The following is a 23055-nucleotide window of genomic DNA, read 5'->3' on the forward strand; positions in this document are numbered from 1 at the left end:
GCATGAGGTCCAGAAGCATCTCCAAGTTACAGACTTTGTTGTTTTTAAGGGGGAATGTAACCCTGTCCAAGACCAGATTTACCTCACTACATCTAATCTTGATCAGAGATGCATCATATGATCATATGAGCCCCTGGTGGCGCAGTGGTAAAACTGCCGCCCTGTAACCAGAAGGTTACAAGTTCGATCCTGACCAGGGGCTCAAGGTTGATTCAGCCTTCCATCCTTCCGAGGTCGGTAAAATGAGCACCCAGAATGTTGGGGGGCAATATGCTAATCATTGTAAACCGCTTAGAGAGCTTCCAGCTATAGAGCGGTATATAAATGTAAGTGCTATTGCTATCAGACAGAAATTCATTGGGGCATTTCTAGGAAGTGATTAGGGAAACTGCACATGTTAAATGTCCACCTGGATGCATAATTCCCCAGCCCAATGTCCAACAGAAAGACCAAGGCAAAGTGTGGGTACATGGGGTCTCATTTCTAAAGTTATTGTCTGCCAGGCGGTACAAAGTCTTTACAGCTTCTATGGTACTGAAGTTAAATACGCACCTTATCTTGCAACTGCCATTCTTTTTAGGGCATGGGTGAAAATGTAAAGCAGCTTAACTCATTTTAAACCACATGTTTTGGGATTACTGAATTTCCATGCATTTAAAGAGAGAAATATTAGACACTATGGGAAGAGCTTTCCCAAACCACAAGGTTAAAAAAAAGACACCAAAAAGTGTAAAACCTTCATTGAAAGGCAAAGTCACACTCCCCAACCCCTGTTGAAAAAAACACACTAAATGAAATTAGTGGGTTGAGTAATAGTGACACTGTGATCCCACCTCATGATTATTCATGCAGAGAATAAGGACACAAGAAGCAGGTGATTTGTGTTCACTTTAAATCTGCACTTCATTTTTTCTTTTTAAAAAACCCCCCACACCCCAATAATTTAAAAGAAATGCTTTAACCACCGTGTCCAAAACTACAGAATCTCTTCCCAAAATTTCCCATAAACTTCACAGTTGTTCTGCTTGATTTAGTTTCCTTTGGGGTGGTGTTATCAACAAAATAGTGTAAATGTTGTATACAAGTGACATAGGCTCTCTCACACAGATGTGGCAGGCAGGACCAGCGGCAGCAAGTGAGCTGTCATGTTTCTTGTGGGCAGCGCTGTGGGCACTAACTTCAAACCCGCTACTGCACAGACTGTAAGCACAACTTTGAGGATCAATTGCAAAACTACAATCAATTGGGTCCCAGGGGATATACAAAAGGCACTTTCCTGGCATGCAGTCTAAAGGCTGAAACTATGCAAATGGAATACACAATCCTTTAAATAGCACTTCCTCAATCCAAAAATGTCACCAAATGGGTCTTCCTCAGTCTGAAAATATGTTGCCAACCCTTTAAAGCCCTATTCAAAAGAGAATAACTTTAAACTGCTCTATCTAAGCCATTTTCCAACAGATCTTCACCAGATTTGTAGGGGAGGTGTCTTGTCACCTAGTGAAATTGTGCTGATGGCCAGGCAGATGGGGCAAATGGCTTTTGTTTTATAAGCAATAGAATGTTCAGGTCTTCTGTTGAAAACTTTCTCCAACTTAACTATACTGGCACTATTGCACCAGCATAATATATCATACAATACAATAAGTATTCACTTTTTTCTTTTTGTGTGTCTGCAATATCCTGAAAAAAGCTAATTCCCTATGTCTCCTGTCAATCCAAGAAGCTGAACCCGAGATAGTGGGGTATGCAGATGAAGTGGCAGAGATGGGATCAAGTGTGTTTCTCAGTGGCCAGGATGACTAGGAAACAAGCTTCAACTCCTCCTCTAGTCATGTCCCTTTTATTTTCAACCATGCAAGTAAATGCTTTCCATTCACTCCTACGAGCAAAGGTAAAATACTGCCGTTAGGCATACTGTTTGCAGCACAGGCAACACCTGTTCCCATATGTGACCCTGGGTGGCATGGGCCTCACCTACAGCAATCCTTCCAACAGGGGTGGTGGTAGTAATGCCGCAATCCTTCCAACAGTCTTCCCTCCAACACCTCTCCCCACTCCAAAAACAAGCATTTGGCTAGTAGGGATAAATACTGACATACCTTAAACAACTGATCTAAAAAGTACAAGATAATATAGGTGAAGAACTTTGAACAGTCAAAGGAGCCAGCGTGGTGTAGTGGTTAGAGTGCTGGACTAGGACCAGGGAGACCTGAGTTCAAATCCCCATTCAGCCATGAAACAAGCTGGGTGACTCTGGGCCAGTCACTTCTCTCTCAGCCTAACCTACTTCACAGGGTTGTTGTGAGGAGAAACTTAAGTATGTAGTACACCGCTCTGGGCTCCTTGGAGGAAGAGCGAGATATAAATGTAATAAATAAATAAACAAACAGTCTAAAATACTATAGCAGGTTAGTTGAGATTTCAAAGACACCAGCTCTGGTTTTTAAGACATTCTTCTTAACTCAGTTGATTCATATTGATTTTGTAAACCACTTTGAGGTTTGCCTGAAAAGCAACATATAAATACCTACAGATAAAAATAAACCTAATATACTCCATATATTCATATACTGACGTACTTAGGATCTACCCATATCAAACATGTCTTTTAAAATAAGCCAAAGTACAGAACTTTACATTTTTAAACATGTTAGAATTAGCAGTGAAATAACAAATCCCTTGTTTTCCCTCAGAGCCTGTGCTCTCAAAGAATGCTGAATATTCCATTACCAGTTAACTAAAGTGTTTCACTCATTCTAGCTTAACTGCTCTAACTTGCAGCAGATGTTAGGCTAATGGGCAGATCCACTCTAGATCAGAACATTAAACTGTGAGCATTTTCTCTGGAAACTATGATTTAGCAATGTTGCATATTTTCATTAGAAGATCCATATAATTCCATTTCAAACTTCATTAGAAGCGCAATAATTGAGTTTCTTTAGTACTCTCATGTATTCTTAACTTATGACTTGCAGATGCCCTGCAAGAAAGAGTGCATCAGGCATGGATGGATGTCCCAACTTCTTTCTGGTTTCCTCTGTGGTGGTTTCCACATTCTGGAATTGAGTGCGAGTGCGCATGCATGCATGCATGCACACACACACACTCACATGCAAACACACAAACACACACTTCTCGCTGGAGTCCAATTTCTATCCAATTCATACCACTGATACTTCTCTCTCTGTTACTATGTTAGGATAAGAATTAGAACCAAGTTTCATTTTAACAGAATTTTAATAGCACAAAAGTAGTCTATTTTATTCCTGCATCTTTTCAATTGTTTCTTCCTTGTACTTTCCTTTCTCCTTGCCAACTTGGCGAGACTTTGCTTTGCGTTCCAAGATCTTTTTACGATCTTTGTCCAGCTTTAGTCTTGTGATCACCACCTATGAAGACAAAATATTTTATTTATATTCCACCTTTGTACTTAAAGAGGCATTCAGAGAGAATAAAAATGTCAAAAGCTCCTATATTAAAATAAAACCAACAAGGAGCAAACGGATCTGCCATTAAGTGCTCAAGCTAGTAAGACGATTTTAACTTGGCACATTAAGGACAAAAGAGATACTGACATGAATTTCTTTGCAGAAGATATTCCATATATGATCCACCAATCACCTAACTTCAGAAGGCAAAGCTAATCAATGCAGCACCTCAGAAGATAATTGTGGAAAACCTAAGAGATATCTGCCAAAGTCTGAGCAACTTAAACTCCATTTTGCAAAGCCCAAGGTCTCATTTAACACAACAAAACTGCTCTCCTCTGTGGGGTTTACTGAGTTAGCAGGTGCTCTTTCCAAAAAAGGAGACAAATTCTTGGGGTGGACTTTTATCCAAAGACCTATAGGAAGACTCTTTTTCTTCCCCAAGTTACATCAAGTTTTGTTCTGAAGGCAAAATTTTATTATTTGGCCTTTGTTTGACATTGCAGTCCTCTGTTGGTAGCCTACCTAGAACAAATGGTTACTCTTGCTGTGACTAGGAGTACAGTGTCATCAGAAAGCAATTGATCAGCACTTGGACATTCCATTCATTATTATTCATCCATAATTACTGGCCAATAACCCTCACTAAGATGCATCAAGTGATGATTGGCTGAAGACTGTGTGTATGGGGGGAGGGTGTTGGTGTGTATAAGAGTTCAAGCATAGCCTTGGTCAGAGGGAGATAGAAGACAGACTAGGAGAAATACAAGAAGAGGAGGAGAGAAGCCTGAAGGGAGATTTTTTTAAAAATGATGGTCAGGCAGGAGCTATGAATTGGAAGAGAAGGCTGAAAGATAGGCATGCAATTGAAGAACAGAGCTGAAGTCCTGAAGAAATAGCAGAATGAGCGGTGGGAAGAGAAAAGGTCTTCAGAGTCAATAGCTCAAGGAAGAACTTCAAAGGAGAAAAACTTATGGGAAGACTATTCTCCTCCAGGAGCCAGCCACCTTGGTGCTCTGAGCAACCAGAGAGGCTGACAGTCATGCTCTTTTGAAAGCTGATGAACTTAGAAACTGCATGTCAGCCAGCCACCTGGCCAGACCCACACAATAACCAGGTAGATGGCTGTGCTTTCCATTCAAGCCTTTAGCTTATTTTCCATCCTTATCTTCAATTTGTAAACTAGTCTTTTTAAGTCCCCAACACTCTACCTTCTGGAACCTACCTATCAAATAAAAATAAATAAATACCTGCCAGACAGAAGCAGAACCACCAATGTGCAATACTTCTAACTCCCTCCCTGGACAGAAAGTTCAAAAGGATAACAGTTGACTGTATCAAAAACTGCCGAGAGGTCAAGTGGAATAAATAGAATCACATACATGCAGTCTCTCTCCCAGTGTAGTTCATTCATCAGGATGATCAAGGCAGTTTCAGTTCCAAATCTAAATGGGAAGTCAGTCTGAAATGTTTCTAGATTATCTGTGTCATCCAGAAGTGTTAGGAGTTGCACAGACCCATCAAACATGAGGATTTAAAGGAAGGTTTCTTTAAAAATGACCTGAGGACTAACTCCTTCAAGATGGACAGTATAACTGCCTGTGTTTAAGAAGCATTTACTACCTCGTGCAAGATGTGAGAAACCAGGCAGCACCTTTCCAGGCACTCTATCCACATCCTCAGGCTGCAACATGTGAAATTCCTCCAAGCAATAGCAAAAAGATGACCCCTTGGTAACATTCAGTAAGGATAAGTTAATAACCTGAAGTGTGCCCAGGCAATTTGGTTCACTGCACCATTAACATTTATTTCTGCATCTAATTTGATTAGTAATAACTATGTTACTGGCAGTTAAATAGGAAATGCAGTGCCAAGGATCAATAATGCAGATCATGGTCTCACAACGAGTTTAAATACAGAAAAGGGCCCAATGAACCCTACCATCATAAAGTATCTACAAAGCTTCTTTCAAGCATTTTCCTCTTCCTCTTCGTTTTCCCAAACTAAGTTGTAAAGGCTTGCAAAAAAAACAAGGCTCTCCGCAAACTAGCTCTGTGGAATGAAAGCTGCTGAATATGCTTAAACCCTCCACTGCTCACAGGAACTATTGGAACTGTTTTTCCCCCTTTAATTCCTCCTACTAAAGAGACAAGAACTAGACTTTTTAGAAATGTAGGCTCCGAGCACAATGATTTTTTCATTGAAGGGCAAGGAACTTGTTAGAAGACACAGCTCTTGACATAACTCTGGGAACTGAGGTTTTTTTCATTCCTCCTGGCTGAACTACTTCCCAGAGTTCTCGTTTGCAGGAACAAGTTAAACTACAAAAATACAAGAACGATGACCACAGCCAAATGCATGCGTCCTTCCCGTTCAGTGGTTCAACTGGCACAATTCTTCTTACTATAACAGCAAGGATTTCACAATGGGGAAGCAGCTCCCATGTCAAGAGTTCTGAGTTGGAATGGGACCACAATGTATCTGGAGCTAAATATACAGTAAATACTACAACAGTAGTTCACACCTATGCCTGTTAGTAAGCTGAAGAGCATCTCTTCCTTGAGAAAAATCTTTATGCCTATCCAGCAGAACAAATCATCCAGTAATTCTTGATTACCACATTTCTAACAACTGAACAGACTAACTGGACCCATTCAATCTGGCTTCTGGTCCAACTGGAGGACTGAAGCAGCCTTGATTATCTTGATGGATGACCTGCACTGAGACACACTGCATGTGTGCACCCCTGTTAGTTCTGTTGGAAGTCTAAGCATAGTCGTAGTATGAATCAATAGCTGAATAGGAAACAGAACATGGACATCATAGCAATAGCAATAGCACTTACATTTATATACCGCTTTATAGCCGGAGCTCTCTAAGCGGTTTACAATGATTTAGCATATTGCCCCCAACATTCTGGGTACTCATTTTACCGACCTCGGAAGGATGGAAGGCTGAGTCAACCTTGAGCCCCTGGACAGGATCGAACTTGTAACCTTCTGGTTACAGGGCGGCAGTTTTACCACTGCGCCACCAGGGGCTCATGAAACTGATAAGCATGGTTCACACAAGAGAAGTGTACCTACACTTCTAAGAAAACCCCCACTCTTTTTGGCCCCCCAAATCAGTAAGACACTGTTTATATGGGGGGGAGACATCTATAGATGTTCAGATTAAACTAACAGAGCTCCCAATTAAGCAAGTCCCAAAAGTAGAACACATACAAGCACAACTCTCTCTATGGCCTCACCATCTGTATTTGGGCTATGGGAATGTTAATGGAGAACACTATTAAAATGTACTCCACTAACTATAGACCCAAAGCAAGAGAGGCAGCTTTCCAAGGTAGGTGATGTCCAAGCAACTGAGAGATTTATAGGTCAAAACTAGCCAGTATAACCGCTGACACACTGATACAAGTTTAATTCCTCTAGTTACCTATCTCATCAAAATACTAAGGACAACAATCTCAAGTACAATCAATGATCCATGCTTACCCAGGTAATAGAGCCTGCCAACTATTCACCCTCTCAGTAGTGTCTGAATTCAGTTTAAAGAGAGATAGCTCTTCTCTATGGATTGCATTCTTTGAATACACGCAAAAAACCCCCAAACTATGCTTTTCTGGGGGGAACACCATTGGATTGCTACAAGCTCTGATCTTCTGCAACACTTCTTTTCTTTGATGATCATGTATATTCAAACACCCAAAAATTCTGAGTACACAAACATTACATAATTAACGTTATGCAAATACTGATTCCTATAGCTACCAGGACTGCAATCCACTGCAACATACTAATTTCAGAAAAATGAGACTCTTTCCTGAAAGACAGATTCCCTCTGCACCAAACATTACCTTGCTAGGGTGAATGCCCACATGTACAGTTGTGCCATTGGCCTTCTCACGTTGGACACGTTCAATGTAGATGACATACTTCTTTCTGTATACCTGGACTACCTTGCCAATCTGCTGTCCTTTGTAATGGCCCCGGACAACCTAAGAAAGCAGAACACATTTAGCCTTCTGAGTTATCTTCCATAATTGTAACAGTGTCATAATCTCTCCACAGCAGGAAGTTCAAGCTGAAGAATGATGAACTTGTGTCTGAACACTTAATTGGGGAGACCAAACACTAAGCAATATAGTTCATAAGATACATGATGCCACAGAAAAAGGACCTCCATTTTGTATAGCTCATGCAGCAAATTAGATTCACAGAAACCTGATTATTAGGTTAATTTAGTCAAATATATTGGGGGTGACTGCACAATTTCTAAGCCATTTAATGGAGCTTCCTTACCAGTTCCTTCTTCCAGTTCTATGTTGGGGCGGGGGATGCTATTAACTAGAGGTGTGCACAAAATGGATCTTGCGTTTTATTTTGAGCTTGAAACAAAATGATCAAAACATTTTGTCAAAACAGTGGCTAAGCTAGCTGTTTTGACAAAACAAATTCAAAATGTTGAGTGTTTCGAGCGCCAGTTTGGAGGGATGTTTTCCCGGGGAAATCTGGTCTACTGATTGGGGTCGGCAGGAAGACATGCAAAGTCCAAAGTGGAGACCTGGTCTACCTGTGGCCCACCTCAGATGACTTGTCTACCCGACCCCAATCAGTAGACCAGCTTTCCCGAGAAACACAGCCCTCCAAAATGGCGCTCAAGATGTTTTGGGTTGAAGCGGAGTTGTCTTGTTTAGAGGTCAAAACAGGCCCTTTATTTTAAGGGTTTTTTGTTTTGAGATCAAAACACCTGAAGCAGGCCATTTCAAGCTCAAAATGTTTTGCACATCCCTACTATTAATAGCCTCCTTCCAGAGGCTAGGAAGCAAGCTTGGATAGGGAGAAGCCATTAGTACTGTAATGTTTCTCTATAACACTGTGCTAACAGTAGGAATTCTTTTGTCCCTCCCAGATTTAGGCTGAATTCAAACTTTACATTCCAAATCCTCCAAGTCATGGTTTGGAGATTGGAAATCTGCCACAGGGATGCACACTCCTTCATGTGCCAATTCCTTCACCTTATATTTTTCTGGCTCATTATAACTATGAGCTAAAGTCCCATCCCCACACAGAGAGTTTAGTTAGAAATCTAGGTGAATGCATCCAATGTAGGTGGTGTATTTCCACAGAGAAATGTGGGGCCCTGCAAGGGCCTGGGACTCCCAATGTGGTCAAGTAAACCACCAGCAAATCTGAACTATCCACAGGTCCTGGAATCGAGACATTTCACTATACAGGAGAATCACTACATAGTGTTTACAGTTAGGGTACTTGATACACAAAAGAAGATTTCATGATGTTGCATGCAATTTATTTCCATAGCTAGCCATTCACCTTCCAAATTTCTATAGCCTTAATGAACTGAAAATAAAATCTATTGGCTATTCACACAGTACAAATCAATATTGAAAACACATACTTGGACTTCATCATCCTTTCGGATGGGCATAGAACGGACATTGTATTTTTGCCTCAACTCCTTGGAAAGGGGAGAAGACATGATCTTCCTACGAATGTGAGATGGTGCATTAAAATGCCGTTTGCGATTCTTGCTGCGGTCTGAGGTCACAAATGGATTGAATTTCATTTTGACTGCACAAAAACAAAGCAAACATTTATGGATATCTATGGGGGGGGGACCTTTGATATTATAAAATATGAATTAGCAACACTACATTAGCCACCCCACCAGCAGAATCTCTCACTAAAACTAGATATCTCACCAACACACCTGACTCCTCAGAAATATACTAGTTTTGAAACTGAATGCCTCAGAGAATGGATACTATTTGTCAAAAAAGTTCAGCAACCCATAGCAAACACAAATTAGCCTTGCTGATTGCTATGATATCTAGACCTCTTTTACCCTCAAATTCCCGAACTCTAGAAAGGCCTTTTTTCCACGTGGTGAGAATCAGAGAAACACATCCAAGATATGAGGAAACGGTGTGAGGCATAACATCAAACTTAATATAAAAGTCAATTATTTCTAACATTCCTTAGGTCCTACCATAAACTTCACAGAACTGGGATCATCAACTTTCAATGCATCATTCACTGGCACTTTCCAGTTTAGCTAGGTAGATTATATATTAGCCACAATAAGCTAATCTTTGCTAACATTCCTACACATATATATTCTCCACAATTCTCCCCTTACACTGAACTCAGGTTGTTTGATTTAAACCTGAGATCAGGAGAATTGGACAGTACTCTTATCTGGCTCAACAGAAGATGGTAATGCTAACAGAGAACCAGCAAGACCAGAAAGCTACAGCATGAAGGAGACAAAATGCGCCGGCAACACCATCCCCATTCAAACTTAGCACTACCACTCTAGTAGTAAGCCGAACACCTTCAGCATCAATTCTTTTACCCATTCCTAGTTCGTCTTCTCATCTAACAGAACTTTCACTAGAGAGTTCTATGGGACAAAGGAGCATCACCGCCAAGTACACACAGGCCCGCATCAGCCAGGAAGAAAGGGGATGAAGAGTTGGACCGACGCGAGAACTATAATCTTAGGCCTTCGTCCGCCTAAAATACATGCGCCACTAAAACCACCCCTCTGCCCTTTAGGTTCCCACATAAACTACAACCGAGTTTTAAGCCCTAACGAGCGGATGATAACGGATTGTAACCCCAACCATTCTCTTCAAGTCTCACCCGCTGCTACCGTGGCTATGGCCGCCCGGAAAGAGAGATTGGTTCCACTTCCGCCGCTACTAGCGAGATCGCCGCCAGCTCTCGCGAGAAGTCACTGAACGAAGGAGCGGCGCGGGTAGGGTACCGCCAGCGCCACCGCGCGTCCTCCGAAGAGAACTGCGGCAATACCAGTGTACTGGTTTCGCCGCTGTTGCTAGTTGAGTGAATGTCACCGAAATATATGAGTCATGCTAGCTTGGGAACGAGCTTGCTAGAAGAGCAGATGTTGAAGCGGCTGCCAGCCACGTTCACTGCAGCGGAGGATGGCGATGTTGCTCCCTTCCTTCCCAATCTGTTGTCCTATTACGAGAAATAAAACCACATGCCTTGGGCCAGCAGGAGCGTAGATGACGTTGATTCCTGGGTCCGCAGAAAGAACTTGACACTCTTTTCTAGAGCAGGGGTAGGTAATCTTCTCTCTCCAGCCGCAGCTAGGGATGATGGGATTTGGAGTTCAACAACAGCGGGAGAGCCAAGATTAGGGTTGCCCACATTTCATTACCAGAATGAGGGACACAAATTGGGGGGGGGGCATGCTGGCTGGGGGGTGTATGCAGTGGTAATCAAGAGCCTGAGTATCGTTGACATATATGTAATGGAATTATATGCTATTGAATAAATGAGGGACAAATGCTGTTCCTATAGGGACCAACATTTCATCCGCAAAACGAGGAACATCCTGCATAATGAGGGACAGTTGGCAATCCTAACCAAGATTGCCTAACCTTGTTCTGGATGCACGCGCCCGGCTTGTGTGGATTTGTGAGCACTTGCTTTCTTAATGCCGAAGCACTGGCTGCCTCAATTCAATCTCCAAGGAACCGACATGCGAGGGAGTTGCTATCGACAGAGACAGTGGCAGTGAGCAGGCTGTGTGGAACGAGTTGGAAGAGGTTGAGGAGAAGGATGAAAATGCTAGCAGGGAGGGGAGAAAACGGGGTGCAAAGAGCTGGGTCACCACTGACCACGGAGCGTTTGGCCTGCAGGCAGGGGCGTAACTATAATAGGGCAAGCAAGGAGAGACAGTTGTCTGGGGGCCCACTGCCTTGGGAGGGCCCCCAGAGGCAAGTCACATGACCGCACACCCACCCAGGCTTCCTTCCGTTGTATTCATCCTCCAAAACTGATGTGAGTGTAAAGACCTGGAGCTACCAGAACAGCATGTCTTTCTCTAGTACCACTAAATGACTTGCATCGTCCATAATTTACAAAACTTTTTAAAAAATAATGTAGGATGATGTTCTATTGTGAGATAGATAGATAGATAGATAGATAGAATGCTTTTTGTTACCACTATTCAGCCTCATTTAAGATTTCTTTACTTCATGCGCTGAGCTTCAGTGGGGGGGACATTTTAAAATCTTGTCTCTGGGCCCAATCCAACCTTGCTACGTCCATGCCTGCAGGAATGCGTGCTTCTTCCTTGACTCAGCACACTTCCAACACAACACTTGAAATTCAGTACCAAAAGCTACCTTACACACTGAGATGAGGGATAATTTGAACTCAGGAAAAGGGAATGAGAGACAAAGCAATTTCTACCCTGAATGGCTAGTAGAGTCTAATTAACTCTGCATCATGAAGCCATGAAAAAGGAACAGAGGACTTCACAGCAAATAAATAAACAAATTTATTTATTTATTTATTTATTTATTTAAAACCCTGAGAGGCCAGGCCAATCAGATGGGTTTTAAGGGCTCTCTTGAAGGTTAGTAAAGAATTAAGATTACGAATTTCTGCTGGGAGTGCATTCCACAGCCCAGGAGCAGCTATAGAGAAGACCCGCCTCTGAGTTGCCACCAAACGAACCGGTGGTAACTGGAGACAGACCTCCCCAGATGACCTTAACGTGCGGTGGGGATCATGTAAAAGAAGGCGCTCTCTAAGACAGACAGACAGACAGATAGATAGATAGATAGATATACTATATCAGAGGAGCAGTTTGATGCAGTCAATGTTGTGCTTTGCCTTAGTGCCAGGCAAAGGGGCACAGAACCACAGTTATCACTTCACTGTATGCCTGTATGTCACAGAAGTTGTTGTTTTCAAACCAGTCTCTACAGTCAGCAGCAAATGCCCTCTCAAACCATACCAAATCTACAGAATAAGAGTATGCAGAGCAGTGGCCAGGGGCGTAACTATAATAGGGCAAGGGGAGACAGTTGTCTTGTGGCCCACTGCCTTGGGAGGGCCCCCAGAGGCAAGTCACATGACTGACTCCCCCACCAGGGCTTCCTTCAGTTGTATTTATCCTCCAAAACGGATGTGAGTGTTAAGACCTGGATCTACCAGAACAGCATGTCTTTCTCTAGTACCATTAAAAAAACCTTTAGGATGATGTTCTATTGTGGTACATAGGGTGTGTGTGTGTGTGTGTGTAAAAATATATAAAACTTCAGTGAGTGGGGGGCCTACTCCAACCTTGCTACACCCCTGGCAGTGGCGTAGGATGGTGCAAGTGGACACAGGAAAGACTGCGAAGATGGACCTCTGCCCTTCTTCAGGGAAATAGGGGAGAGCAAGGAGCAAGCTGTTACCTATCTCATAGCCCCCTCCCACCCACCCTCAGGGGTCCAGGAACATTTGTACATGCCCCCACCCCATAGCTACACCCCGATGCAGAGATGTTCTTGGCACTTTGGGGGGAGGTGTCTGGAGACCCATACAAAAATTCATACGTGAGCATTTCCAGAGGCCATCTCAGAGTTCATTTAGGCTGGCCATTGGTATCTATTAAAATCTCTCCAGCAAGTCCACCTAATTATCATTCTCAACTTAATCCAAGTTTAAATAAGTGTAAATCTATGTGTTCACCTTTATTGTTGCCTCTCTCCCCACTCCTCACTCCCCACCATCTTTTGTCTTCTCCATTCTTTATTTTAGCTTGAAAGCTCTTTGGGGGTAGGAACTTGTACACTGGTGCACACATAATAGTCTATTGTTGATATAAGGCATTTCAACTCAAAAGACAAGTAGTTTCACCCACCTTATTATCTTGGGACAGACTTGCTTGTACGATAGACAAGATATTTTACTGAGTTGCTATGCCAGTTGATTATTCCCACCACAAAAATTAACTGGAAGTCTAGCAGAACACTAATAAATCCCAACACAGTTTCATACGCAAGAGCTTCCCCACTTAGAAAAGTAAAAAATGGGCACCCTCTGCAGTGTGTTTAAATATGTTAGTAAACCAACACTGCAACACTCTCCAAACAGAGGTTCTCTAAGCAAAGTAGGAAAAAATATGGATGTGTTAATTTGTCTTTTTTGTTTAATGATCGCTAACAGGAGGACATCTTTAAAAAGAATCACCACATTGCAAGAGACAAAATTCAAATGCTTCATCAGAAGAACCCATACTCATTTTCATGTGAGAAAGACAAAGACACAGAAATGAACACACATGTATTATTTTCAACTTGATTTTTGCAAATGAAAAAATGTATAAAATCCATTCAATTATTAAAGGAGATACAGGAAGTTACAAGATCCAGTTTTACAGCAAGATAAATCATTTCATAAGAAAAATAGGAGGAAATTCTAAAGTGTTTTACAGATATTACTGTAAAAGTACTGAGAGAAAACCAACTAATTTTTTTTAATAAAAGACAATTGACTACCTTCCCCACATTATAATACAATGAAAACCGCAGTAGACATACTGGGCAGTTTGAAATACTTCTGGATAAAATTCATTTAGTCACAGTGTATTGATCTGATGCTTTAAAAATAGGTAACCCTTAAAGGGTCACACATCATTTCAACAGGAAATAATGCCTTCCCCCCAAATTATAGCATTCTCAAGAGTTTATTTTAGGAGGTGTAGCAAAACCCACACAACTGATGGTTGTGTACCATCACAAAATGTACAAAGCATGCAATAATTATTGTGGTTCATTTATGAAAGGGCTTTCTGAGATCAATGGAAATTGACAGGTCTTGACACTGGTTCATTAAAAACTAGAACAATGGTGTATTAAAAACCACACCTGGCAGTATTTCTGCCTCCCCACACATACATCCCACATAGAAGAACACACTATTCTACATACACGCATACATATGCACACAGTCGCACACTTACTTAAGGTTAAGAACAAATTATTTCATACTTAACATTGAACCATACCAGCAGAAAAATGCCTGCGTGGCAACTTTGTCTTGTTTTTCACAGTGCTGTACCTATCTCCTATGAGTCAGTTAAAAATATACCCTTGCCTTTGGTGCTGTCAGTTTGGCAACCATAATCATAAAATTATTCCAGAAGATAAGCAAATCACGGCAAGTGTACATGACATTTGGACTCCTCATACTGAGGGCTACTTCCAGTGTTCTCCATATGTGTGCAATACACCACATGCCTTTTTAAATTATGCTCTCTCATCAGAGTAGTGTTCGAGTAGCCCTCAGTCTCTCGCCTTTGACATCAATGGTCCTAACCTGGACAGCTGGGTGATCTTGTTGTTAAAAAGGCAGGAGAAAGCATGCAAAAGTGCAGCAACTCATACTCCCCTTCATCTACAAAGGCCACATATTATAGTTCTTACTTCATTTGTTCTATCTTTTCCCCCCTGGAACTTCATGCCACCTGTAAACACTGAGACTGGATATTCAGTTCTGGAGTGAAGTTAAAGTATTTTAACATCCAAGTAGAGTAAAAGAAATAGACTCAATGATACTTATCCTGGGGAATCAGGTATACTTAATTCTGTCTGACACTGTTGCCCAAGGAGAGGACAAGCATTCAAAGGGAAACTTTCCAGGTTGTTCTAACCTATTTGTTTATTTCATTTCTGTTTCTGTTCTTCATAACTGTTTAAATTAACCTATCATTGTTGTGAATATCCAGGGCTAGCCTTCTGTTTTTTAAACACACATACACAATTTGAAATAAAACAAAATGATTGTACAATTACAGAATCTAGAGTGAAAGTCTGATTTGCATAATTAATTCTAACTAAACTTTTGCCTTGACTTCAGCACCTGTGAGGCTCTTAAAATAATTATACTAGTCAGATCCATAGGATTTGGTTTTATGTCATAAAAGGTGATGAGCTTCAGAACCATTTTCAGAGGATGGAAAGCACAGAACCACAAGTCTCCTTGTTAATGCTGCCAGTGTTCAGAAACTTAACTTGTCTTGTTTCTTGCTCTTTGAAGAAGTCTTCAATGAATTAATGAAAGAGACATATACCAATTCAATCTGATACAAACGAGAAAAATAGATAGCAGTGGGCTTCTCATTCTTTGCTTCAGTCCCATGAGACCTGGATAAGAGCTGCTTTGCTATTGCATCTTTCCTAGTTGGATTTTTTTCCAGGCTTCAGAGGCAGTGAAAATGCAGGAGTCAAGAATCCCAGCCACAGTGAATGTTCCTCCAATGATAGCACAAATCTGAGATATGCAAACAGAGAAAAAAATACATCATTAAAATTTTTAGAGAGTGACCAAGTAAATCCTCCTCTCACATGGAGAGGCTCTGCTCAATTTCCATTCAGCTATTTTTAAATGGAGGACACAGCGGGGAAATTTGATTAGCAAGCCAGAGGCTGCCGGTTTGAATCCCCGCTGGTATGTTTCCCAGATTATGGGAAACACCTATATCGGGCAGCAGCGATATAGGAAGATGCTGAAAGGCATCATCTCATACTGCGTGGGAGATGGCAATGGCAAACCCCTCCTGTATTCTACCAAAGACAACCACAGGGCTCTGTGGTCGCCAGGAGTCGACACCGATGGCACACTTCACTTCAAGTGAGTCTGAGAGGGGATCTGAACCTGGTTTCCCATGTGCACATGCTACAACTCTAGCCACCAATTCATGCAAATCTTTACTCACCATAGTGAAAGATTTTTCTGCATTTTTGGCTACCAGTTAATACATTGCTAAACCAATTCTCACTACATCTTGAGCTATTAACTTCCCTTTACCTTTGTTCTATCTGTTTACACTGGAAGCCCTCTGGAGATAGACCATATCATTTCTGTAACATGTAAGGTAACATTCCTTCTATGTTCTGTATAACACCTAGGGCACTGGGTAGTAAATCAATTTTCAGGTAACAGCAATTGCTGTAGTCCATTCAGATCTGAGCCCTGTCCTCCTCTTTCACCATTGGCTTGTACCATAGAGGTTCTGCAGACAGTGATTTATTCCACCTTCTTTACTGATTCCTATGGGCGATGTTGCTAGGTAGCCAGATGACATACAACCCTCCCCATATTTCTTCTGTCCATGATTAGCTGTCCAATCCGTGAGAAAGCCATCTATTTTCAAGACTACTTTTTTGCTAACATGAATGTCTAGGGCAAATTATTGTGCAAGGAGAAACAGTCTGTGCACCACACAGATCTTCTCAACTCCTCAAATAAGCAGTGACTCATTTCCACTGCTGTTTTTCAGAAGGTAAGACACAGCCCGATTCCTTTCTGAGCAGTAGGAGAGGGGTCCCTACTGTTTCTTAGCATCTCCATCTCCCAAGTACAAATGGCAGAAGGCCTGCTTCTTCTCCTAGGACCTCTGTCTTGCTAGATAAGGAACTGAGGGAAGAGAGGGGGGTGGTAGCCACAAATAACAGCTGGCTAGTGAGCTAAGCCTAAATTTGTGGATTCCTGGGTCTGGCTATCTATGTGGGTGGTAATGCAAGAGGGCATTAGGTCCAAGGGATGCCGTCCCACACCTGGGTACAACTCTGCACACCTCTATTCCTTTGTGCACACATCTCTTCTAGTTTTCTACCCTGCATGGTAGTTTCTTGTTCTCTGTTTCCGGCTTTTAAAACAAATATAGCCATTCTACCACTCTTCTGCTCTTTCATACGCCCCCATCCCCCTGTCACTGGTACTATTTGTTTTTATAGAAACATGCAGCAGGGTTAAAAAAACAAAACAAAAATCCACACAATCACATGTGGAATGTTGACTCCTCCCGTAGTCTCCCAATTTGTTTCTTTGTTCCTCTGAGAGATCAGTAAGATCATACCGGGAGATTTTAAATGGCCAAAAGTAAACCCTTGAACTTTAAAATGTGCTCTTAACAGAACAGATGCATCTTGACCCAGAACTAGGTCCCACTAAGTTCAATGGGACTTATTGCTGCTAACTAATTGAACAAAGAGGCACCTTTTAAAGTACTGATTCTCTTCTATTTAGCAGGGAGAGAGCAACTGCAGGTTGCTTACCTGTAACTGGAGTTTTTCTGGTGGTCATCTGTCTAGTCACACAGTCACTGTGTGGAGAACCTACCGGAACACTCACAAGCTCTTTTTTAAAAAATAGGTAGCTAGACTCCACCTACTTACATCTTAGTCACGTGATCTACCTTCTCCTCAGTTGTGGAGTGTTCCGAGCAAGGCTCTGCAGAGGGGAAGGCTGGGTGGGTGTGTGACTGGACAGATGACCACCAGAAGAACTCCAGTTACAGGTAAGCAACCTGCAGTTCTTCTAAGTGATCTCTGTCCTTCACACAGATGGGCGCATAGCAAGCTCCAGAACCTTGGAGGAGGGGCAGAGCCGCAGTAACAAAAACACTGGGAAGTATTAGCCATACTGTGTAATAAGGTAAATTGCAAGTGAAAAGAATAAGCAAGGCACACATGACACCATATTGGTTTCAAACATATTCTTCTTGTTTTAAACATATAATGGAATATACGAACAGCAATGGCATAAAACAAATGGATAACCATAGAAGATTCTTAAGGACAAATGGCTTGCAAAACAGACTTCCCAAAAACAGCTTCCCATCAAGCCCTAACATCCAGGGTGTAGTGTCTAACAAAGGAGGAAGGGGAGGACCATGTTGCCGACAGATAGAAGCTATGGGGAGACCCTTGTCAAAGGAGGTAGAAGTGGAGACTGCCCTAGTCAAATGGGCATTAACGTCCATGGGAGGAGGCAATCCGAAGACCTCATATGCCAACTTAATGGTACGGACAATCCAAGCAGAAATGGATTGTGAAGACGCCCTATGACCCTTACGGGGCTGGCCACATGTGACAAATAATGTGTTAGTGGATCTAAAAGGGGATGTGCGTTCGACGTAAAAGGCCAAAGAGCTCCGAATGCCCAGGGCGTGCAAACTGCGCTCTAATGGTGTTACAGGGTCCGGGAAGAACACAGGTAAGGCTATGGGTTGGGATCTATGGAAAGTAGAAACCACCTTAGGCAAAAAAAGAAATTTCAACTCGCAAAACTACTTTTTCTTTTTGAAATACTAAGTAAGGGAGATCACAGCGCAAAGTGCGCAACTCTCCCACTCTCCTTGCTGACGTAATGGTGACTAAGAAGACTTTCTTAAGTGTCAACAACCGGAGATCACAGGTCACCATAGGTTTGAAGGGCTTTCCCATCAGGGCAGACAGGACACGTGGAAGATCCCACGAAGGGGCCACCGGTGGTATATCTGGATGTAGATAAGCCAAACCCTTTAAAAATTGCTTAACCTCTTTCAGTGCAAACAACTAAACAGTACTATTATTATAGGCATGAAAGGCAGAAATAGCAGCCAAATGAACACGAACTGAAGACATAGATAAACTAGATTGATTTAGGTATAACAGGTAAGATAAACTACAGGATACAGGTGCTCTTGTAGGATCATAGTCCCATCTCTTGGAAATGAAGTTCAAGAAATGTTTCCATTTGGATCTGGAAGAGGCCAACGTGAAAGGCTTCCTACAGGCAGCTAGAACTGTCAACTCCACGGGCCAGTTGGCTGAATCCTCCATGCTGTTAGGCGCAGTCCCTGAACATCTGGATGCAGTACTCGTCTCCCCTGAAGGGACAGTAACATTGGTAAGGGGGGAGGGGGGATAATAGATTGCGGGACAAATGCAGAAGCCGAGGGAACCACAGTCAGTGTGGCCACCAAGGCGCTATCAGGATGCAGTTTGTTGAGTCGAGATATACCTTCCCTGACCACTCCATTGCGAAAGAGTCTCCCAAGGATTTCCTTCCCCTTCGTGCTCTGGAGCAGAACATGGGGCATTGACAGTTTTCCTCACTGATGAAGACATCTATGTCTGGAAACGCCCAATGACAAAAAAGGTTCATCAGGACTCCCTGATCTAACTACTACTACGTTGTCGAGCGCCTTTACGTGCATTGCCATGAGCGTTATGGCATGGGACAGAGCCCAATGCCACACCTCTAGGGTAAGACAAAGCAGAGAGTGAGACCGTGTACCTCCTTGCCGGTTGATGTATAACTGCTGTAGTATTGTCTGTCATCAGATGCACATGACAGCCTTCCACCTCCAGCGGGAAGCCACATAGGGCTTTGAAAATCGCTAACAGTTCCAAGTAATTTATGTGATGTTGGGACTCTTTCAGAGACCAATGCCCGTTTATGTAGAGGCGATGCAGGTGAGCCCCTCAGCCTCCTTCTGAGGCGTTTGTCGTAAGTTGTACTTGGGGAGGTACTTGCTTGAAAGGAGTTGACTGTCCCAAGTTGTACTCTGGGGACCACCACACGAGAGACTTGCGGACGTGGCTCGAGATGGAAAGTTTCTTGGAATTAGCATCCCAGAGTGGATGGAAGGAGTCTAAAAACCACCTTTGAAGGGGACTCATAAACAGTCAAGCCATTGGTATAACTCCTTTGGTGGAGGCCATGAAGCCTAACATATGCTGCACGTGGCGTGCAGTATGTATAGGGCTCTGACTAAGTCTCTGTGCTAAAGTTTGAATATTTCTTATGTGATCTTGTGGCAACGATACTTGTGTTTTCACTGAATAAAAAATGAGACCCAGGAATCTTATGTTCTGTGTTGGCTGTAGTTGCGACTTGTAGCTTATGGTAAGACCTAAGTCCTGTAAGAGTGAAGTTGTCATTTTGAGGTCGTCCAACAGACGCTTTGGAGAGCTTGCCGCCAATAACCAGTTGTCTAAATATGGAAAAATTTGAACACCTTTCTCCTGGAGGTGACTGACAACGACCATCATACATTTTGTGAAAGTTCTTGGGGCCGAGGAAAGCCCAAAAGGCATTGCTCTGAACTGGAAGGTATACCTGCCGACCTGGAAGCAGAGATACTTTCTGTGTTGCGGTCAGATTGTTATGTGATAATATGCATCCTCCAGGTCGATGGACACAAACCACAGCCCCTCGGATAGGAGGGATAAAATTTCTGAAACCATCAGCATACGGAAACGATGGTAGCAGACATAGGTATTGAGGAGACTGAGATCTAAGATGGGTCTCAGACCCCTGTCCCTCTTCGGTACAGTGAAATAGTGGGAGAATAGGCCACCCTGTAGATAGGAAGGGACCTATTCTATGGCCACTTTCTGGAGGAGGATATGGATTTCTTCTTCCAGTACAGCAGTTGGAGGTGTAGGCTTTACACCAGAGTTTGGGGGCTGTTCCAAGAATTCAGTGGCATAGCCAATGTGGATGATGGTTAGGACCGAAGCATCTGATGTAATGTCTTCCCACCGTTCTAGGTAGGGTTTCAATCTGGAAGCCATCCAGGGGTAGTCATGCTCTTTTATGGGCAACGCCAGGCTTATATTTTTGTTGCCCCTGGCTGGGGGCCTGAAATGGTTGCTTTCTGTACTGCTGGTTGGACTGGCCATAGCAGGATTGTCGAAAGGAATGGTCGAAGCTTGGAGCCGCCGATGCACGTTGCTGATATGGCTGCTGAGGACGAAACGGCCTACTGTAATGGAAAGATGAGACAGAAGAGGAGAAACTCATAGATTTCACAGTCTTGCACATCTTTTGCACCTTCTCCATTGTTTCATCAGTCTGAGATCCAAATAGAGCAGCTCCATCAAATGGGAGGTCCTCAATATGGGACCATGCTTTGGTATGCAAACCAGAGGACCGGAGCCAAGCATGTCGGCGTAACGAAACAGATGATATTAGGGATCATGCAGCGCAATCGGTAGAATGTTTTGATGTATGTAGAAGTTGCTTGCTCAACCTAAAACCCTCTCTTTGTAAGGAAACAACTGCCTCTTTCACAGGAGATGAGAGCTTCTCCCAGATTAGATGATTGTACCTTGACATAAAGGTTGTTTGCTATTCTGAGCAGTATTGACAGACCAGAATATAGATGTTTGCCTACTGAGTCCAGTCTCTGGCCCTCCTTGTCCACGGGGGACTTAAGCTGCTTATTCTTAGACTTACTCTGCACCGCCTCCACCACTATGGAATTTAATGAAAGATGTTTCAGGAGGAACTGAGAGCTGTCTGGCTGGATTCTGTATAAATTCTCAAGCTTCCTAGAGGTCAGGAGGACCACGGAGGGTTTTTCCCAATAGCTCAAGATAATCTCTAATAAAGCCGGATGCATAGGAAATGCCACCCTCTTGGATGAATCATTATCAAGTACACCGAAAAGAGGGTTAGAGGAGGAAGCGACTTCTTCCTGCAGACGTATGCCCAGAGAATTGGCCATGGCAGACATATACATACAGAGAGATTTGGCCTCACCGGATGGAGAGGACGGAGCCAAAGAGCACTCCCTCTTTCGTATTTTCAGGGAGGGGGCCCCGTCGTTGGAGGACGAGGAACTCAAATCAGAGTCAGAATCAGAAGAATTTTAAAAAAATTCTGGGAGGACTGGGCCAACTGGATCTATCACAGCAGCGGCAGTAGGGCACGACATCTGATGAACAGAGGCTAGTGCGGAATCATGTTCCTGAGGAATGGGAGCCACAGATGAAGGCGGAGGTTGCTGGGCTCCGGATGAAGGATGTACTGCCCTAGGTTCACAGTATAGGGATGCCTGGTCGACTGAAGAACGTGCATCCTCCCTGGTTCTAGCTGTCCGAACGTCCCATTTCCACTGACCAAGAGAGGAAGAATAGGGGTACCTGTGGGTAGGGGATCTACCTTTATGAATAATGTCAAGTCTGGCCCATCGCAAAGGTGGGGATCGGGACCTCGACCTAAAAAACCTTGAAGGCAGTCCTGAGAGGTGCCTATATCTCCGCTTAGCATCACTGATGTAATACTCCCTCGGGTAGGTATAATAGTCTTTAGACCCACGGTAGTGATATTCATCATCAGTGTAAATTTGATCACTCTCCTCAGTAGAGTCGAAATCATGGGAAGGGTAATACTTGATAGAGTGGTGAGGGGACAGTTTTTTCCATTATGTGCACTAAAAATGGAAAAACAGTTCTCCTCAGACTCATAACAATCTCCTTCCAAATCAGAGTAATAAAAAAAGTCACCCTGTTCATAACAAGAAGACTTGTCAGTTGCCCTATTGGACGTCTGCTGGAGAGAAGCATTTTGCAGTGAGGGAGCAGGGGCAGGCTGAGGCGGGAGCCCCGTGGTCGTTCCTGCAATGGAGCTCTGTGTCAGTACCGAAGTATCCTGCTGAGCATGCTTGGTACTATGATTGTTCTTGTTCTTCTTTTTGAGTTTCGCGGGCTCCGACCACAGATCCGATCAATTGGAGGATTCAGAGCTTGTTTGTGCATGCGCAGGAGCCACTATGGGCGCAGTGGTTCCCGAAGTAATTGGTACCGGCTTGTCCTTCGGTAACGAATGTGGCCAAGCCTTCTCCTTCTTTTTATCTTTATTCTTATGGCTTTTGGCAGTGTCAGAGAGAGAGTCTTTCCCCGCTCGCAAAGGCTTTGGTTTTACAGAAGCGTCAGAGGAAGACGGGGCCAAGGGCTTTATTGATGTCTCCAGAGTATGCTGTGAGGCAGGCGCCACTGGGGTGGTGAAGGCAGAGGGAATCCCCGAGGGAGTCCCAGGCCCTCCTGGTAGTAACGAGGCTACCGCAGCGACAACATCCACATCAATAAGACACTTAGCAAGGGCAATGCCCAGTTATTCCGTCGCTGACATAGGTGTCTCCCAAAGATGCAATTGTAAGCAGGAGGCTCGATTTTGTTTAGCATGCCTTGAAAACTTCTGGCAGTGTGCACAATTTGTGGTCCGGTGAGACTCCC

The 23055-nt window shown here is 43.2% G+C and overlaps 2 protein-coding genes and 1 long non-coding RNA gene across 5 annotated transcripts in view; 1 reads left to right on the forward strand and 2 right to left on the reverse strand.

Moving 5' to 3' along the window:
- Nucleotides 1–3221: 3221 nt before the first annotated feature.
- Nucleotides 3222–10241, reverse strand: RPL26L1 (ribosomal protein L26 like 1). Its single transcript, XM_053303680.1, has 4 exons — nucleotides 10100–10241; nucleotides 8853–9025; nucleotides 7291–7431; nucleotides 3222–3392 (listed from the first exon to the last, which is right to left on the reverse strand). The coding sequence occupies exons 2-4, from the start codon at nucleotides 9018–9020 to the stop codon at nucleotides 3264–3266; spliced, it is 438 nt and encodes a 145-aa protein (XP_053159655.1). The 5' UTR covers nucleotides 9021–9025; nucleotides 10100–10241; the 3' UTR covers nucleotides 3222–3263.
- On the forward strand, nucleotides 10226–13630 carry LOC128348114 (uncharacterized). Its single transcript, XR_008317935.1, has 2 exons — nucleotides 10226–10541; nucleotides 13430–13630. It is a non-coding gene; the product is annotated as an uncharacterized LOC128348114 (long non-coding RNA).
- Nucleotides 13536–23055, reverse strand: part of ERGIC1 (endoplasmic reticulum-golgi intermediate compartment 1) — a 141519-nt gene continuing 131999 nt past the window's right edge. For 2 of the 3 annotated variants that reach the window (XM_053303679.1, XM_053303676.1), the window contains exon 10: nucleotides 13536–15535. In XM_053303679.1, coding sequence (XP_053159654.1) covers nucleotides 15428–15535 — 108 coding nt within the window. In that variant the 3' untranslated portion in view covers nucleotides 13536–15427. Of the gene's footprint in view, nucleotides 15543–23055 lie in introns of all 3 variants that reach the window. The other variant, XM_053303677.1, reaches the window with a different exon arrangement.

Source organism: Hemicordylus capensis, chromosome 2 (genome assembly GCF_027244095.1).
Source record: "Hemicordylus capensis ecotype Gifberg chromosome 2, rHemCap1.1.pri, whole genome shotgun sequence".
NCBI lineage: Eukaryota > Metazoa > Chordata > Lepidosauria > Squamata > Cordylidae > Hemicordylus > Hemicordylus capensis.

What these genes read in the sequence shown, in the direction of transcription:
- RPL26L1 (XM_053303680.1), bottom strand. Translation starts at nt 9,020, where the DNA reads ATGAAATTCAATCCATTTGTGACCTCAGACCGCAGCAAGAATCGCAAA. An exon ending in GAAAGGATGATGAAGTCCAA is followed by an intron (nt 7,432 to 8,852) that starts GTATGTGTTTTC and finishes CTGCTTTCTTAG; the next exon opens with GTTGTCCGGGGCCATTACAA. An exon ending in TGGGCATTCACCCTAGCAAG is followed by an intron (nt 3,393 to 7,290) that starts GTAATGTTTGGT and finishes TTGTCTTCATAG; the next exon opens with GTGGTGATCACAAGACTAAA.